This window comes from Conger conger, chromosome 11 (assembly GCF_963514075.1).
Source record: "Conger conger chromosome 11, fConCon1.1, whole genome shotgun sequence".
In the NCBI taxonomy this organism is placed as follows: domain Eukaryota; kingdom Metazoa; phylum Chordata; class Actinopteri; order Anguilliformes; family Congridae; genus Conger; species Conger conger.
In genome coordinates this window covers 7,007,620-7,027,481 of record NC_083770.1, presented here as the reverse complement: position 1 = coordinate 7,027,481, position 19,862 = coordinate 7,007,620, and the positions used below count along the sequence as shown (strand labels likewise).

At 42.8% G+C, this 19,862-nt stretch overlaps 2 protein-coding genes across 4 annotated transcripts; both read right to left on the bottom strand.

The window, feature by feature from the left end:
- Positions 1–163: 163 nt before the first annotated feature.
- LOC133140804 (hematopoietic prostaglandin D synthase-like) lies at positions 164–11,021 on the bottom strand. 3 transcript variants are annotated; one of them, XM_061261019.1, is made up of 8 exons: positions 10,978–11,021; positions 10,003–10,052; positions 7,540–7,690; positions 6,733–6,825; positions 3,216–3,325; positions 2,836–2,934; positions 1,355–1,459; positions 164–842 (listed from the first exon to the last, which is right to left on the bottom strand). In XM_061261019.1, exons 2-8 carry the CDS (start codon positions 10,003–10,005, stop codon positions 837–839), a joined length of 567 nt encoding a protein of 188 aa, XP_061117003.1. In that variant the 5' UTR covers positions 10,006–10,052; positions 10,978–11,021; the 3' UTR covers positions 164–836. The 3 variants fall into 3 exon arrangements, with proteins under 3 accessions (XP_061117003.1, XP_061117001.1, XP_061117002.1); XM_061261017.1 differs by having other exon boundaries at positions 164–1,459; XM_061261018.1 differs by lacking the exon at positions 10,003–10,052 and having other exon boundaries at positions 164–1,459; positions 10,978–10,996.
- prf1.5 (perforin 1.5) lies at positions 10,640–17,793 on the bottom strand. The gene is made up of 3 exons (XM_061261016.1): positions 17,621–17,793; positions 15,986–16,539; positions 10,640–13,503 (listed from the first exon to the last, which is right to left on the bottom strand). The coding sequence occupies exons 1-3, from the start codon at positions 17,729–17,731 to the stop codon at positions 12,480–12,482; spliced, it is 1,689 nt and encodes a 562-aa protein (XP_061117000.1). The 5' UTR covers positions 17,732–17,793; the 3' UTR covers positions 10,640–12,479.
- Positions 17,794–19,862: the final 2,069 nt, after the last annotated feature.

The following is a 19,862-nucleotide window of genomic DNA, read 5'->3' as shown; positions in this document are numbered from 1 at the left end:
TTTTAGTTCTTATCAGTTACTCCTTACAGTAGTTGGTGTGCCCCGATACAGGGAGATACTTAAAGGTCAAGTCAGGTCAGGTCAGGTCAAGTCAGAAAGCAGAGGCTATCACACAGGTATGACTCAAAATTAAGAAGTGCCATCCCATCATGCTTTGGGGTAATGTATGACATGGCTACACCAGGGCTTGAACCACCAAACATCCGGGTCCCAGTTATGCAATTATGTACCTTGGCCACTAGGCCTCAAACTAAGCCATCTTAGTCCCTTAAGCTTGAATTGCTGACTGTGTAGGAATGACATTGTCAGCAATGGGCAACCATGCTGATCCTCTGTTCATTTGGTGTAAGGAGCAAACAACCACAAATCAGCTGACAGAATTTCAAACAGGTGAGGTCAGCTTGTTTCATTAAAAACAGTGGAAGCCAAAAGCCTTAAATGACTTTACATTGGACTTCTGCTTTATTCACAGTGCATACCAGAGGTCTGCTGTTTATACCCAATTCACTACTAAAAAGGGAAGGGTCTGTTGCTTCATTGCTTTATTCATTTCATCATTGGTGAAAGCACATTGTTAAAAAATAAATAAAAATGGTTGGGCCGTGCATTGTGGCTAGTTCTTCACAGTTCTTAGATCTCGCTTTCCGTGACATTCAATGTTATTGCTCTTTGAGCCCGCCGCTTCCACCGTTTAACCCAAAATGGGTGCCGCAGTGAAGTCGTTGTGACTTTAGTGGAAAGATTGCTTGCATAATGAAGCGCTCCTTATAGGGATTCATGCATCTTCAGCAGAACGCTTGACCTCAAACGAGGCTGCCTTTCCTGAGCTCCATACACTATTTCTGTTAACATAAGGGACATTGAATTAAAATAAAATAATAAATACACAATATAAAAAATGTTTATAGTTATATTTTTTGTCATCCGTGGCATTTCTACAAATGGGGAGACATTGGCTCAGGTGGTAAGCAGTCAGAGGGGGTTGCCAGTTCAATCCCACCCTGGGTGTGTCGAAGTGTCCCTGTGCAAGACACCTAACCCACAAATGCTCCTGACAAGCTGGTTTGTGCCTTGCATGGCAGCCAATCGCTGTTGGTGTATGAATGGGTGAATGAGAAGCTTCAATTGTACAGCACTTTGGATAAAGGCGCTGTATAAATGCCAACCATTTACCATTTTACTTATGTAGAAAAAAAAGTTGTTTTTTTGTTTTGTTTTTTCCTGACTCTCCGGTAGTTAAATGCATATTTTTGCTAATGCCATTTTGAATGGCGCTTTTCGTTATGGGGCCGGCCTAAAATTCACTGGCGGGCCGGCCCTGGATCCAGCGGGCCAGCTGCGGGATGCTCCCCACCCTGTCGATGAGCGCAGACAGACCCGGGCTCTGACTGGCGAACCCCGGCCGCAGGACGCTGCAGGTGGTGAAGCAGACATGCCAGTACAGGTCCGCCCAGGTCATCTGAGGAAGAGGAGAGAATGTGAGGTGGGAGGAAGAACATCCACTTCCACCAGTTTGCCTGGGTCATGTGTCTCGGTCCTCCGTCTACATCAGTGGTCCTCACTCCTGGTCCTGGAGAGCTGTAGGGTCTGCTGGCTTTTGTTGTTACTCAGCACTTAATCGTAAAATAACATAATGTAATGGCAAGAACAGGCCATTCAGCCCATTCAGTTTGCCTTTTCCTACTCCTAAGGGTACCTACTGCCTAGTTTTCCTAAAAGCTAAATAGTACCCAACACCATATCAAGCCTGGTCTTGAAAACCCCCAGTGTTTCTGCCTCCACTTTGTGTACTGGCAAGCTATTCCACACATTGACCACTCACTGTGTGAAAAAATACTTCCTAATATCTATTCTCCTTTGGCAATTTTCATTTGTGCCCTCTCGTTCTGCTAAGCGAACTCACCCTGAAGAATTGCCTATAATTCACTTTGTTAATCCCTTTAATTTAAAATCCCCCCTAAGTCTCCTTTTACTGAATTTAAAGAGATTAAGCATTTTATGTCTATTCTCGTAACTCTTACCTTTTATACATGGAATCAATCTGGTTGCCCTTCTCTGAACCTTTTCCAGGGCCTCAATATAATATATAATCTTTCTTATATTGCGGTCCCCAGAATTGCACACAGCACTCCCAAGTGTGGTCTAACAAGAGTATTGCATAAGGTGAGTATAACTTCCTTGGACTTGTACTCAATACTCCTGGCTATGTACCCTAGCATCTTGTTGGCCTTTTTCTTTCTTTTTTTTTAAACTGCTACCGCAAATTGACTAGAACCTGGAAGGCTTTGGTCAACTATTACTCCCAAGTCTTTTTCAATTTGAGCACTATCCAATTTTGTACTCCCCATGAAGTAATCCTGCCTTATATTTTTATTTTTCACATGTAGAACTGTACATTTAGCTGTATTGAATTTCATTTGCCAGGTTTCCGCCCACTTTTGGATTCTGTTTAAGTCTTCCTGGATTACTTTAGTAGATTGCATACTGTTAGCTAAACCTCCTAGTTTTGTATCATCTGCAAATTTAACTAAATTACTTTCAATGTCTATGTCAAGGTCATTTATGTAAATAAGGAAGAGCAGTGGCCCTAGCACTGATCCCTGTGGGACTCCACTTCCCACAATACCCTGCTCGGATAAGACCCCTCCTACTACTCTTTGTGTTCTATCCCGTTGCCAATTCCGAACCCACTTCGAAATGGCTCCTAGAATTCCTAGCATCTTCATTTTGATAATGTAGAATCAAATGGAGTGTCGAGTGTCGCACTTTGCTATTTATTCCAGATGAGTCATGATCTCAGATACTCAGCGATTCTAACCAGTTAGGCCTGCTCACCGCATTTCCCACCAGCCAGTCTCTGTCCCTCAGGTGCTTCTCAAGGAAGCTCAACAGCTTGGGCATGTAGCAGTCGAAGAGCTCGTCAATCTTCTGTTTCTGAGTACCAAGACAAACATTTGTCAGCCTGTAAGACACAAGCCCACGAGTATGCTTGTAAACCCAGTGGTCCTTACTCCTGGTCCTGGAGAGCTGGCTTTTGTTGTTACTCGGCACATAATTGATCAAATAAAGCAGTGACTTGTAGAGATTCACTTGGTTTCTTGGGTCTGAATTGATTGCTGATATTAAGGCGAAAACCAAAACCAGCACACCCTACAGCTCTCTAGGACCAGGAGTGAGGACCACTGTTGTAAACCAAATTATTTTGCTGTCTGAACCTTGAGCGCCTGGTCCTCCTCCCTCCAGGGAATCAGGAGAGTGAAGTCGTTGAGACTCTCCACCAAGGCGTCCGCCTGGGCCTCTTCCAGCCTGCTGTTCCCTGCCAGCCCTGCAGAACAGATCCCAGGAAAAGCTTGCCTATGCCATGCGATACCTCATCATTATTTGACCTTTATTTGACCTTTATTTGACCTAGTTTTCCTCCCAAGTTTGAATTGCTCAACGGAGCACTTGAATGCCTTTAGAAGAGCACAAGCTAGCATTTGTTTCCTCCTGTATGTGTTGTCTGGCTGCATTCTTCCGAGTAGATCAAATCACCCAGGCGAGCTACCACATAGCTACTGTAGGCCTCCTCAGGTGACAGATCGCAGGGGCACGATCAACCATGGTTAGGATCAGTTCCACTTAAAGGTCCCATATTGTGGAAAATGAGATTTCCCTTGCTATGTGGATTATAAAGGAGTTGCAGGTGTTATAAAAACACTGTGAAAGTATCAAAACGCACACAGTCCCCAAATAGATTGTTACAATCCATGATCCCCGAATAAATACCCAATCCGTATTATCCATATCTGTAAATTATGACATCACAATGATACGTTTGTTTGCTTCAGCACTCGACACTGATGCCGTTCAGCTTGTTGGACCTGCCCAGCCAATCAGAACAGAGGTTCATATGATATCAATGAGCCTTAAAGACACAGTCGCTAAAACAGCCTCTTCTTGGTAAAGCTCGAGAGGCGCTGGAGAATGGACATGTGAAACTGGATAGAGATTGTTCTTGGTACTTAAAACGGACTGTATCAGGGCCTGGAATAGAACACTAGACAGGTGTACAATATGGGACCTTTAAATCCAGTTGCTTCAGTAAATGAAGTGATGAATAAAATTGACCGTAATGTTCTGTTAGCTGAGTCAAAGCATATTGCGCTCTCAACGGGAAATGCTTTCAGATCAGTGGGGCGTTCTATTTTATGTTTCCTGATCTGAAAACCTGTGGTTTTGTCTCTCAGCGTACTCGTCTGAGTAATGATTCATATCTTTGCGCTTCTGCTTTTGCATAGATAGCAGGAGACATCAGATACTGCAATTAGGCTGTCAAAGCGAATTTATCTTGATGCATCAACAACGAATTGTACACATGCCAGGTGTTTCCATGGAAGTTGCCAGGAAAATGGGAGCCAGGTGATCTGAACAAGCCCTTAACTTGCGGTTGGTGATTGTTTGTATGTATGAGTGCTTAGGTCAAGGTGTGGTTAAAGTTTGGTATTTCATCTCACCTTAATGGGCATTTGGCCATCATGCCCTCAATAATTATTGTCACCCTTGGTAAAGAAGGCTATGGAAAATAAATTCTCACTTTGTCAGCTTGATCTTACACTCAAAATATGAGAAATCATATTTTATTTCAGGGTAAATTATTCAAAGAAAATGAAAATGTAAAAAAACATGTATTTATTATTTTAAAAAGAAATAGTAAGAATCTTAATAAATCTTAATCAACAATAAACTATTTTCTCAAAAACACACGTTACACTTATTTAATAGTCCTCAGTGATTACCTGTTTCATCGTGGCACACAACAGGCCAAACTCCCTTAGTCATCCATCAACATGGAGAAGATCAGATAATACACAAATGAAAATGAGATAAAGGGTTGTTCCGCTTCATAAATCAGGCCATGACTATAAAAAAAAGCGAAACTTCTGAAAATATCTTCAGTATTAGGGCGATAATTAAGAAGCTTCAAACAACTGGAGCTATGATGAACCAGCCTGGGTGCAGACACCAGTGTATTTAGCCCCAAGTGATGGTTCTAAAGTTTCTACTAGGATCACAGTTAGTGAATTGCAGAAGTTGGTTGCATTCTGGAGTCACAACGTCACCAAAGCTACAGTTAAACACCACCTTCCTCAGAGCTATTTGGAAGAAGAAAGGCTATGCTGTCATTAGTTCACCAATGTAAGCATTTACAGTTTGCTGTGCGTCACTGGAACTTCAATTGGAACCAGGTTCTATGGTTGGACTAGATTCAGTCAGAGCTTTTTGGCAACAAACACCAGAGGTGGATTTGGTGTATTACGTGGCAATCATGCAGAAAAGATCTAATCCCCACTGTGAAGTATGGTTGTTTGTTTTACTTTCAAAGGCCCTGGGAACCATGTTATGATAAATTGCATCACAGACTCTATGAAATACCATGAGATTTACATCAATCTCAGGGTTGTCCCCTGTTCGTCGAATCAACTGTAAGTCGCTTTGGATAAAATGATTGTCATTTTATCCACAATGAGTTATTCAGGGATTTCTCAGAACCAGTATATATCCATGCTATTAATGTTCCGTTTGTAGTCAGAATGAAGAGATTGAATGTAACATTGCTACACACATAACCACCCAGCTGCCCCTCCACAACCTGCTGGCAATTCTGTGTGGGCTCAGGAGAGGATGCACATGAGGGGCTCAGGCAGGCTGCGGACCTGTGTTGCGAAAGGGATCCTCCAAGACCAAGCTGCCTGGGGGGGCTTGGGGAAATGACGAGAATGGGAATCGTTTTCACGGGGGGGGAAAACGCTCTTAATTCTTAATTCACAAGCCTGGCCCCTTGCAACCTTTGCTTCTTTGTCAAGTCGAGTAGGTGAACGGAATGGAACAATTCTCTGAGCGGCTGCTGTATTTTTATTTCTGACTCTGTGAGGTGGTGGAGAGGCTGTTTGCCTTCTGCCTTCTGCCAATGACAGCGAATACAGACTGAGGGAGGAATGTGCCTCACAGGAAAATATGCACTCGAGATATATATATGTGCCATGTTTACATGGAGCCTATTCCATATTTAATTGGATTACTAACCCAATCAGAATAAAAATGCCTTATGTAACCACTCAGTGAGAACAAACTAGCCTATTCCGATGGAAATTTTATTTCGTTTAAAATGGGTGGTGTAAACCTTTTGCTTAACAGGAGAATATATACCATCAAAACACTTAAACTGACTACTTTCTTTGGATGAAATACGCTTGATCTGAATAAGGTATGTGTTTACATATTAATGGGTTTACATGCTTTGCCATGTTGTGTGATCAGAGATGATCTTATGCATACCACTGTTGTAATGTGTGGTTATTTGTGTTACTTTCCTGTCAGCTTCAACCAGTCTCTGCAAACTCTTGAGACTCTGTGAAAATCCCAGGAGATCAGCAGTTTCTGAGATGCTCAAACCATCCAGTCTGGCACCAACAATCATTCCATGGTCGAGGTCACTTAAATTACTTTGCCATTCTGATCTTTGGTCTGAACAACAACTGAACCTCTTGAGCATGCCTGCATGCTTTTATGCATTGGGTTGCTGCCCAATGCGTAAAAGTATGATTGGCTAAATTGATATTTGCATTAACAAGCTGATGTAAAGGTCTACTAATAAAGTGATCACTGAGTGTATATTCTGCTTTTTATATATTTGCCGAACGTTTTCAACGATTCTGTGGTAGTGAAGACTTGACAGAAAATTGTTGTTACCTGCTTCTTTTGCGAAGAACCTTGCAATGGCCAGACTCTGGTTCAGCTCAACCCCCTCAACTTCCAGCACCGGGAGCTGCTGAAGGGGAAAGGCTGGGAAAAAGAGGAGATGAGAACTGAATCGTAATCCCTGGCAGTGTCCCTTTTTATTACAGTAGTACTATGTACGGTATGTCTAAATATGTGCAGTATGTACAAAGACGCATACATTATATTGCTTAATTTTACTTGTAAGTTAGTTATTAAAAAATTGGTAGTTACTTGACAAGGTGAAGTGTGTAGATATATTTACTTCATTGCACCTACTTATTCATGCCATTTATCTAATAAGGCAATTGTGTGGCAGCAGTGCAATGCATGCAATCATGTAAATAGTGGTCAGGAGCTTCAGTTAATGTTCACAGCAACCATTAGAATGTGGGGAAAAATGTGATATCAGTGACTTTGACCATGGAATGATTGTTGGTGGCAGACAGGGTGGTTTAAGTATCTCAGAAACTGCTGTTTCTGGGATTTTCACGCTCCCTATTCTTTGCAAAGAATGGTGCAAAAAGCAAAAAGAATCCAGTGAGCAGCAGTTCTGCAGACAGAAACATCTTGTTAATGAGAGACGTCAGGAGAATGACCATTCTCATGTTTGGACTGAACAACAGCTGAACCTCTTGACCAGGTCTGCATGCTGTTAAGTTTCTACCACATGATTGGCTGATTAAATATTTGCATTAAGTCGGTGGACAGGTCTACCTAATACAGTGCTCACTAAGTGTGGCCAGCCAACTGTATATACTCGATATTTCAGGTACTCACACGGCTTGAGGGATGGCCAGTCTTTCCACTCCACCCTGTCGTCCTGGAAGGGGATCTCAGCACAGGCTAGTATGTAGCGGGAGAGTTCAGCTCTCCCTCGCATGTTGAAGTAGATGAGCTTGTAGGGCAACATACCGGCCGCACTGCACGTCTGCAACACAGTTGTCCATCATTGCATATTGATATTACCTGAACCGTTGCATAACATGACAGCTGGTCCCACAAATGTACAATTGTGGGTCATTTCAGGTGGTGTGACAGTACAACAGATCTTGGAATGGGCAAATATGAGGGTATCAAACATCGGGTGAATATTTATTCTGTACAGTTGTGTTCAAGAAAATAGCAGTGCAACATTAGTAACCTGATGAACCACTGTTATTAGTAGTAGTGATATTTCAGCATGGCAAATACTTTACTTGTAGATGTAGTAGTGTAATAGAAAAACAACAGTCTGACATGCATGTTGCTTGTTCTGAGTAATTGACTCATTCATTGAAAGGGGGACATGTTAAAAATAATAGCAGTGTGGAGTTTAATTAGAGAATTCATTAATTCTGTGAAAAAACAGTTGTCATTAATTGTTCTTTATTAAGGAAGAAGGGAAGAAAATTTTTCACACATTGTTATAAAATATTTTTATTTCTGAATTGCTAAATAAAATGGGCTGTTCCAAACATTGTTTGAAGGAACAACGTAATTTGATTAAAAACTTGATTGGAGAGGGGAAAACATATAAAGAAGAGTAGCAAATTATAGGATGCTGAGCTAAAATGATCTCAAATGCTTTAAAATGTCAACAAAAACCCAAAACACGGGGAAGAAAATAAGCAACTACTGTTAAAACGGATCAAAGAATAGTCAGAAAGGCAAAGATTCAGCCATTCATCAGCTCCAGAAAGATCAAAGACGATCTGCAATTACCTGTAAGTGCTGTTACAGTCAGAAGACATTTGATCAAAGCTAAACTATCAGCAAGAAGCCCCCGTAAAGCACCATTGTTGTAAAAAGGGCATCGGTTAAAATTTGATTGGCCTAACATGCTGTAGAAATGGTGTAACATTCTGTGGACTGATGAAAGTACAACTGTTCTTTTCCGGTCTAGTGGTCGTCAATATTATGTCAGATGACCCCCGGGTGGGTACTGAATTCAAGCCACAATACCCTGTGAAGACAGTGAAGCATGGTATGGGGATGTTTTTCATTTACATTACATTACATTATTGGCATTTGGCAGACACTCTTATCTAGAGCGACGTACAACAAAGTGCATACCCATAACCAGGGATAAGTTTGCTGAAAGACCCTAGAGGGAATGGGTTTGTATCATGGGTTTGTATACCAGGGATCATGGATCAATACATCAAAATACTTGAAGAGATTATGTTGCCGTATGCCGAAGGGGAAATGCCCCTGAAATGGGTGTTTCAACAAGACAGCAACCCCAAACACATGAGTAAGCGAGCCACATCTTGGTTCCAGACAAAAAGGATAGCGGTAATGGAGTGTGGCCAGCTCAATTCCTCGGCCTCAACCCCATTGAAAACTTGACATTAAAAATGCAGTCCCTGAAGCAAAACCCAAAAATTCACAGGAACTGTGGAATGTAATTTGTTCATCCTGGGCTGAAATACCTGTTTCTAGGTGCCAGATGCAATGCAGGTGCGCAGCAGTTATCAAAAACAATGGTTATGCAACTAAATATTAGTTGAGTAATTTAAAGTGAAGTTAAATCTTGAAAGGTTTCTTCAGTTTATACAGTTTGAAGAGAGTTTGAAGAGAAAAATGTTGACACTGCAATTTTTTTGAACAGATTAACATTCCTTTTCTTTGCTTCCTGTAAAAGAATAATGCAGACTTGTGCTATGATTGTGGAGGTAGAGAGAGGGACAATCTTCTTTTATAATGTAAATGTCTTTCTTTTTTATCGTCTCAAGGAGCACATGATTTGCACCTCATTTCCCAGTCCTAACTCTCACCCACTCCATTAGCATTGGTATCGTTTTTGTTGTCCAGGCGCCATTTGTTTGCATGTTTCTATTGATAATGCAACTAGGGAAATACACGTTTCTTGCAGAATGACACTTTTCTGCCACTTTTTAGTGGAAAGCGGAGTGATACATTAAAAGGTTCCAGTGCTGTTGGACTGGATATCAGCACTGGTAGAATGTCTCAATGAATAAATTAAATTACTTTAATAACATAGGTGCAGAATATTTTTGCCTAAGCATTACCATTAGCATATGCAACAACAGAGCCCCATTTAGCAATGTGTAAAATTCGCATGAGCCCAACAGATCTGAGTTGAAATGTCTCAACTCATCTCTTGCATTTTTTCCCCTTGAATTACATGTTTTGGAATTCAACAAATAACAAGATGGTCAGAGAGCACAGGTTTGTATTTGCACAAATGAAAATGATTGAGCATCTAGTATGGATAGTGTGAGTGGATCTTATCAGTACCATGGCACTTTATCCACACTCAAAGTGAAGCAGACGGTCTCAGCAGATAACTGTAGAGAAGAAGAAAAAAAACTTACAGAATAAACACTGGTTTTCAGCTCTATATACAGCAGAACCGTAACTAACAAACATGTTGACTGATTAATGTGATTTTAACTGGCAGTAAGCTACTGTACCAAGACAACCCTGCTGAAAAAAAAGCTCAAGCTAGTGTTTGAAACAGCTGGTAGCTGGTTGATGAGTTTGAGCAGCCCTATACTCAACCAGCTCAAGCTATGTATTTAAACAGCTGGTATTTCAAGCTGGTCATAGCTGGATTTTACACCAGAGAATACAGCTTATTTCCTTGTTTAGCTGGAAAAACTTGATCATAGTAACTGCGTTTAGAAAATCAGAAGGTACCTCTAATATGCAAAACAACCACCAAGACTGAGGTTTCCAAATGAGAATGGAATGAGTGCTAACACATAATCTGCCAACATCCCATGTTGTACAGCAGTCATAGGGGGACTATGTATAAAATAGAATGTAATTTCTACACAGATCACCCAATATGGATGTTAATACCCTCTAATTAAAGCTGAAAGTCTCCACTTTAACCTCTTATTCTTTTTATTTAAAATTCCAGTACAGAGCCAACAGTATGAAAAAATGGGTCACTGTCCCAATACTTTTGCATTTAACTGTATATTGAAAAACTGTGCTTGTATATTAAAAAACAGGTTTCAATAATACAAATAAACTGAAAAAGCAACAGTGAATATCTCATATACAATAAACAGCAACATAGCATTTACATTGTGCTACAGTCACCAGAGTACTATCTTTAAAACCTTTTTGCTCCTAGAGAAGATATAAACGCAACTGAAAAAATAGAATAGGTTCAATTTAATCATCAAGGCAATTCTAATAAACAAAACTGAATTGGAAGCATGACTTTTAAGTTTGAGAAACAATTGGCTGACATGAAATTACCTGAATCTTCACTTCTCTATCTCCTTTGGTGAGAAGCAAAGAAGGAGGCTTATGTGTAATGATATATGCCAGTAATCTTATCTACTGTGGTATCTGCTTACTCAACTTCACACCCGGAAGCCTGCTGGGATGCTTATCCATTGCTGTTAAAATGAACAGGGGCCTTGAAACAGCAAGTTCAGTGATTCAAAACTGCAAAAGCAAATAGGTAAACCGTTTAATTGCAGAAGTTATCTACAATCTGTGTCTCCAAACCTACTGTTTCAAGAGCTGCAGTGACAGCAAAGATCTCACAACATGATCCACTGTACATAACATCGGAAAACAAAAGGCAGCTCTTGTGAAGAAACTAATCACAGCAAACTATTATGTCTCTAAAAAATGGCTTCAAACATATTGGAGTTTTGCTTTAAATTAGTCTCCTGGTTACTCATTTTGTCAAATGTTTTGTGTAAGAATAAATATAATTGTTTTGAAGTTCATTATAACAGTTTACAGGTTTCCTGGTTCATAGTAGGATACGATAAAGATATGATAAAGTTGTGGTATTAACCTCCACATCAAAATTGTTGCTTCACATGTGCATTCGTGACTAAGCATACATAATAATACATAAATGTTCATCTGAATTACATCAACTAGGCCTTTCACCACTGTGGAAGAATGTGTCATTGCCATGCTATGCTAGCTATATGACACACACCATAAGCCTATTGGTATTTATTGACAAATATTTTTGGATAGCAATGTAGTAGTTGTGAAGGTGTTATAGTCCGATAGCTTTTTTAAAGAACCAGGAAGTGTTACTGACATCCCCTTAATATGACAAATCAAGTGCACGGCTGAGATTCCTGTTCTGCATCAGGAAATGGAACACATTTAGGGCTCATTCCAGTCACTTATTTTTCTCCTATTTTTTCCTTCCTTTGCTCCTGACCTGTAAATTGGCCGAGGTCCGTCATCTTTAAGGACATTCCAACCCCTTAAATGTTCCTTCTTGGAGCTAGAAGTGGAAGTTTCTTCAGTCTTTCCTTTGAGCAAGAAAACATCAGGGCATCCTTTGCAGAAGGTCCAATATACCATCTTTCAGTGGGGAATGAACTACACACATAATAGGCAGTACATGTTTCATTTATTTGTGAATAGAATTAATCTTCACCTGCTTTACTTGCAATGTATTGTTGTTTGGAGTTGCTGTAAGTGAAATGTCCATTGACCAATATAATTAGGCAATATGAGTATTTTCACAGTTAAAAGAGAAAGCTGCGTAGTACATTGCAAGGTTGTGTGACTTGCTTATTTGTCCTGTAAATGTACTGTCAAACAGAAACATATTGTACAGTTGAAGAAATATGACTATCAAGTAATTGTTGAATTGAAAATAATGTGTGCATATTGACATAAAAGAGCGAACAAAAAGGACATCAGAAATTGTCCCATAACCAAGGACTTTCACAAAGCTAGCCTTGGATTCTGAAATGTTCAGAGGTAAATGGTATCTCTTAATTGCCCGGGGAGTATCTTCCACACCTGTAACCAGTCAGATGCACATCACATGTGACCCTATAGGTGAAATAGAAGACTCCTGTATTTAGTTGGCAGCTATACGAGTGAAGACCTCTTTCGGGGTAGATTTTGCATTGACCCAGGAAGTCATCGAAAAACGTATCGTCCTCCCAGACCTCAAACATTATTTGATGACCCAGCTCCACCGTGCCAAAATCATAAACCGCATTCCAAACAGGATGGTTGTCGTTGGCGATCGCATCCGTCTGTTCGTACTGTCCGTTGTACCACACCTTCACGAAGCCGTCAGCCTGGGAAAAGTAATCCGGCTTCAAGTTGGCGGCTTTCTTCACCGCCACCCACAAATGGCCCAGACCGGCACGCAACGGACAGCAGTTGTGGTCCAGGTTGGGGGCAGGGGCACAGGTGTTGGCTTCCCTGTTGGCCATCTCAAGCTTGTTCTCCTCTATGTACTCCAAAACCGCTTTTCTTAGGTTGTCGCTCACCTGCGAGTCACTGACCAGGTTGTGGAGGGGAAAGATGGAGTAGGAGATCACGTCGGGGCTGTCGTTTAAGCTGGCCATCCAGCTGCTGTAGGCGGACGAGGGGTTCTCGTTGAACAGGACGTCCGGGAAGTACTTCTCTCCCCCCATGACCTCAATCTTGTGAGTCATGAACCCCTGGTAGAAACCCACCGTCATGTTGTCCTTGAGAATGCTGCTGCACTTGTGGGTGAAGGACACATTGACCGGAAGGAACCCCAGTGCAATCTTCATCTCCACGTCCAAGCACTTCTGGATTTCCCTCTCAGAGAAGCCCTGCAGCGTCGCGAGACAGGTGCGGAACGCCGTGATCCGCCTCACCCTGCCGCCCAGGCGCACCTGCCGGATGAAATGGGTCCCGTACGTGTCAATCATCCGCCGGTACAGGTAGCGTGTTTGGCGGTCGTACTTCGGGGGCAATCTCTGAAGATATTTAGAGAATTCCCCACTGAGTGTTGGATGGTCAGCCAGTCTGTACCTACAAAGGTGACAAAAGAGTGTATACAAACAATGTTTTTTAATTGAAAATATTGCATACAGCATGAACAAAATCGCATTATGCAACATTTTCAGACAATTGCATATTTTTTAGTTCAGTCAGACAACTGGTTGATGATTCTAATCCCGGTGTACACAATAAGATCTGCACAGCCATTGGGCCCTTGAGCAAGGCCCTTAACCCTGGATTGCTCCAGGGGAGGATTGTCTCCTGCTTAGTCTAATCAACTGTACGTCGCTCTGGATAAGAACGTCTGCCAAATGCCATTAATGTAATGGAATGAAACAGGGAGTGGCTACAAACCCCCCTCATGGGGATCTTGAGAAGCAGAGCTCACCGGTGGATGCTGGGGTGGTGGTGGGAGCACAAATACTTTGATGGCATGAATTAGGAATAGCAGGATAATTTGAGCAAAAGCAGCTAGCAAATCAATAGCGTGTAATATGGGCAATGGCAACATTCCAAAACAGACGGTGCAGCAGAATGAACCAGGCAGCACTATGACTTTAGCGTGCAGAATGAACCAGGCAGCGCTATGGCTTTAGCGTGCAGAATGAGCCAGGCAGTGCTATGGCTTTAGCGTGCAGAATGAACCAGGCAGCACTATGGCTTTAGCGTGCAGAATGAACCAGGCAGTGCTATGACTTTAGCGTGCAGAATGAACCAGGCAGCACTATGGCTTTAGCGTGCAGAATGAACCAGGCAGCACTATGGCTTTAGCGTGCAGAATGAACCAGGCAGCACTATGGCTTTAGCGTGCAGAATGAACCAGGCAGCACTATGGCTTTAGCGTGCAGAATGAACCAGGCAGCGCTATGACTTTAGCGTGCAGAATGAACCAGGCAGCACTATGACTTTAACGTGCAGAATGAACCAGGCAGCACTATGGCTTTAGCATGCAGAATGAACCAGGCAGCACTATGGCTTTAGCATGCAGAATGAACCAGGCAGCACTATGACTTTAACGTGCAGAATGAACCAGGCAGCACTATGGCTTTAGCATGCAGAATGAACCAGGCAGCACTATGGCTTTAGCATGCAGAATGAACCAGGCAGCACTATGACTTTAACGTGCAGAATGAACCAGGCAGCACTATGGCTTTAGCATGCAGAATGAACCAGGCAGCACTATGGCTTTAGCGTGCAGAATGAACCAGGCAGCACTATGACTTTAGCGTGCAGAATGAACCAGGCAGCACTATGGCTTTAGCGTGCAGAATGAACCAGGCAGCGCTATGGCTTTAGCGTGCAGAATGAACCAGGCAGCGCTATGGCTTTAGCCTGCAGAATGAACCAGGCAGCGCTATGACTTTAGTGTGCAGAATGAGCCAGGCAGCGCTATGACTTTAGCGTGCAGAATGAACCAGGCAGCACTATGGCTTTAGCGTGCAGAATGAACCAGGCAGTGCTATGTCTTTAGCGTGCAGAATGAACCAGGCAGTGCTATGTCTTTAGCGTGCAGAATGAACCAGGCAGCACTATGGCTTTAGCGTGCAGAATGAACCAGGCAGTGCTATGTCTTTAGCGTGCAGAATGAACCAGGCAGTGCTATGTCTTTAGCGTGCAGAATGAACCAGGCAGTGCTATGTCTTTAGCGTGCAGAATGAACCAGGCAGCACTATGGCTTTAGCGTGCAGAATGAACCAGGCAGTGCTATGTCTTTAGCGTGCAGAATGAACCAGGCAGTGCTATGTCTTTAGCGTGCAGAATGAACCAGGCAGCACTATGGCTTTAGCGTGCAGAATGAACCAGGCAGCACTATGGCTTTAGCGTGCAGAATGAACCAGGCAGCACTATGGCTTTAGCGTGCAGAATGAACCAGGCAGTGCTATGTCTTTAGCGTGCAGAATGAACCAGGCAGTGCTATGTCTTTAGCGTGCAGAATGAACCAGGCAGCACTATGGCTTTAGCGTGCAGAATGAACCAGGCAGCACTATGGCTTTAGCGTGCAGAATGAACCAGGCAGCACTATGGCTTTAGCGTGCAGAATGAACCAGGCAGCACTATGGCTTTAGCGTGCAGAATGAACCAGGCAGCGCTATGGCTTTAGCATGCAGAATGAACCAGGCAGCAGGGAGGCTTTGTATGATTGCATCAGGGAAGATGCAGCAAGAGTGAAAAATGAGCAAGGGCCTGAACAGGTTAGGTTGCTGCTTAATATAGCCCCTCCCATTAGATGTATGCATCATGTGAGGGGGCGGAGCTTCTCGAGTCGTCTGCCCTTACTAGCTCCACAGGCTTCACATCATTTACACAGCTATTTTCTTCATGCTTGTAACATTGTTTTCAGAGAAAACATCCATTAGCATATAATACAATTCAGTTAACACTTTAAAGATGGCGTGTTCAAACTGTCATGGTGTATTGCAAAATGTGTTCAACCATTTGGAAATTGTATTTTGAAAACTATGATCACTTTGAGGATAAGTTTTCAAGATGTTTCTTAAAGATTTGACTCTACCCGTAGTGCGTGCAGCTGATCTCGTGGGTGGCGAACGTCGCCTTGTCCAGGCTAAACTGGGATCTGGCAAACTGGGCGACCTCTGAACGACTGCCCGTAAGTACCGCCGTGCCCGTCTCATCCAGGTTGAGGCCCATGGCCCAGTCGATGTTGAGCAGGGAGGCCGAGCTCCGCACCAGGGAGTCCACGGAGTGGTGCAGGGCGCTGGACAGCTGCTTCTTGCAGAGGCTGGCGGTCCTCCAGTCCAGCACGGACACGGGTATCTTCTGCGCCTGCCCGCCCTGGAAGGGGTTCTGGCACAGCGTGCAGGTGTTGCTGTGGGTGAGGTAGGACTTGACGTCGATCACGTAGGCGCCTTTGCGCTGCATGGTGACCACGTCGAAGCCCTCGCCCGCCAGGTTGTAGCCCGGCACGAAGGGGGCTTCCTCGCACTCGGACAGCAAGCCGGTCCTGCAGCCCGCACACCCGTTTACGTCCGCCAGGATCAGGAGCGTCACAGCCAGCGCGGAGAGGCCTCTCAGCCTCGCTAATACTGTGGCACGCATGCCGTTCATCTGGAAGGTGACAGAAATACAAAGACGGTTTTAATGGAGGAAGTATTTTAAAGCGATGAATTTCCATTATAGCAATGAATTCCCATTATAGCCATTCTTGTTAAATATTTCTTTGCATTTGTGTTTTGCAGGTTCTATCATCATGCCATGTCACAAAGGATAGAAGGAAATAAATACCCTACAATTTACAGTTATGGCCCATAGTGGGTTGAATAAGGAAGTTGAATCCAAGTATCACAATGGATTGAGTGTGCACTGTTAGGTGTAGCAAAGTTAGGAGATGTAAACACCAGATAAATGCTCGTAATTTGGTGTTTCTTGAGAATATGACACAAAGAAATTTGTCAATGGCTGTATTTTCCTCATGTGATCTACTATACATAAAATATTTTACATATTAATATAAATGTGATGTAGGAAGTAGTACGGTATTTAAAAGTACACTGATGTGAACCAACCGACTGTTTCACAGGAGCCTAAACTGGAAGCAGCAGACTAGAATGTCGTGATTCATGTCTTTGTGGTTTCTTACCTCATAGAATTTTCAACCACTTGGCCTTGCATGGGCACATGCCTATTTAGCATAACAATCACTGAAAATGGTGCATAAGTCTTAACATAAAACACCCCACCCTTGCCTAGTCTTTTCATTTCTCAACCCATGCTTTTTTGTCCTAGTTTTATCATAGGCTGTTGTTTAGTGCGTAGGCGGTTATAGAGATTCATACTGAAATTGAAAGTTACTCAGCAGGAAAAAAAACATCAAGCACATAAACATCAGCCATGGGCGGCTCCTGTTTAGATATGAAATACCATGCAACTAAAATACCACAGTCGGTTCGGCAAAACCTTCTCCCACTCTTGTTGGAAAGAAAGTGTGTATTTGATTTAATTTAAGCAGAGCGTATTCTGAGATCAAATGCAGCAGAGTGAGAGTTGATATTTTCTAATCCTGCTTGAAAGAGGTGGCAGCATTAATCCTTTGGAATAATGCCCCAAAAGTCATTGCCACGGAGACCAGGCAAGCCCTCGGCAGCGAGGGTCAGTGCGCTGAATAATGCCCTCCGGACTCCGCCCGTACCTTCTCTCCAGCTGTTTGTTTATGTGTCACTTCGTTCTCCGTGGTCCCGTTTGCCCAGTGGATCCCGTCGTTCCTCCTGCAGGAATTAAGTGTTGTTCCAGTTATTGGCATTACTGCCCCGTTTCAGACTCCGACCGTGAAATAAAAAGTGGTTTTGACCAGACTGAGACAGGGTTGCAGGGTTAAATGCCCAACCCACTGTGAGAGAGCGATTCCCTCTGCCACCCCCCTTTTCCTAATGTCTGCTTCATTTCATGGGCTGAGCATGTTTTGCTTTGGCATGCTCGGTCTAGCGAATACCAGCTGTCCTGTGGGGGAGGGAGAGCGCGAGATCGGGAGTGAGGGCATGCATCATGCCTGCAGGCTCACAGGGAGGGGCAGAGAGTAAGCTATAGACAAATTAACACAACTGCACACTTGCCAACCCTTATTCATTACGATTCACGTAGTGTGCTTTTACATTGTGTAAGTTTTTTTTTTTACACAGCCTCCATTTTGTGAGAAGCACATTTTATTGAAGGGCCTTTCCCTGGTGACACCCACCACTTTTTCACAGTGACTGCGGTGTTCACTGGGCAATAGGATCATACGGTTTGACTGTGTGTGAATGTCTGCCTATAGCTCAGTGGGTTTTCTACCAATTTGATATCATTAGATTTGTTTCTTGTTTAGGCTCATGAGCCTATTTCCTGTACTTCAGAATGTATGTTCAAGATGTGAATCATAGTAATCATGAGAATTCGTATAAATATAGGCAGCTCAAAATATATGCAGCTGTATAGGCAGCTCAAAGTATATGCAGCTGAGCTGCAACTGAAGGAGTGGCATTCTGAACATTTTCAGGAATGGAAACTCACACCTTAAAACGACAAAACTGTCAAGGGCCAGGGCCTCTTTTTTTGCCATACAGAAGGAGATAAAATAATTCCTATTCATCCCTTCACGTTTAGCTGCCAAGTGTGCATGCGACCACGTGTTTCAAAACATAGCTTGAGCTGGTCAAACCATGTTCAATATGGAGCTGGTCTGAACTGGTCAACCAGCTAGCAGAACCTAGCTTGAGTTGTTGTTTTTTTTCATCAGGGCTCGTACCAAAAAAGTCCCAACGTCAAACATGGCAGCCTCCATGAACTGGCTTCACGCACCATCGCAAATCTATGGAACCAGTAAGTCGAAGCTGTCTCGAGTGCTTGGATATCTCAAAGTCCTGGCCATCTATAACCTTTCCTTCCCTGGTCATCACCAATTCTGCATCTTCTGTGGGGCTGCCAGCCCCAATCACCACTGAAACATGAGCCAGCTTTGAGCCCAAGGTGTGCATCCATGCACTAGAACAGTGCCTTAATAGAATAAGCCACCCAGCAGCCCCAACATACAGAGATGATTCTAGTGGTGCTAACAGAGCCACTATTGCAATGGTATCATTGAGGAACCTCCACATGCTTCATTCACGGACTGGGTATTTGTTGCCTCAGGATAACTTTCGCTGGTGGAAACCTTGATTTGCGAGCAGAAATTACCCTCCTGGATTGTGGATATGAGAACAACGTTGAGTCATGCGTGCAACATATTCAGGAACTGGGCATTTGTACTGTTGTTTTGTGAATGGAATTCAAATATTTGCAATGTATTTTTCAATCCATTGTGTGTGATGAACTTTCACTAAAATTCCTGATATGCAGTTTGCATTTTCCATAGATTCTATGAGTAATACAATTATTATTTTTTACATTTATTTCTGTATAAATTTTTGGCATGGGCAGTAAAATGTTTTTGTAAATATGAGGGAGATATCTTTATATCAAATATTTGTAGTTGTTGGTTGCTCAATTAAATCCTGATATTTATGCTTGATGACTGTTTTGGAGGCAAAATCTGGAGAATGTAGAATGTTTTTTTGTTCAGAATAAGGCATCCGTGGTATGTGAAAGAATATTACGAATAAGTAAATGAATACCACTCATTCCATCCACTGCCTTCTACTGTCAAGCTAAATTAGCTTTTGCTCGGTTGATACTTGAGCGGGAGCCCTGGGGGAATGATTTCCGGCTGAAAGAGGTGTGAGTAGGCCAGCAGAGGTCACACTTCCCTCTGGAGTGTATTAAATACTGTAAAAATACAACCCCTCTACACAGCGATGAAGGAATTGATTTGTAGAAAGTATCATTCGTCTCACCATGGTTATTACAACCCTTACTCTTTACGAAAGTGTGGCTGTTGTAACCATGGCATCCTGACAACT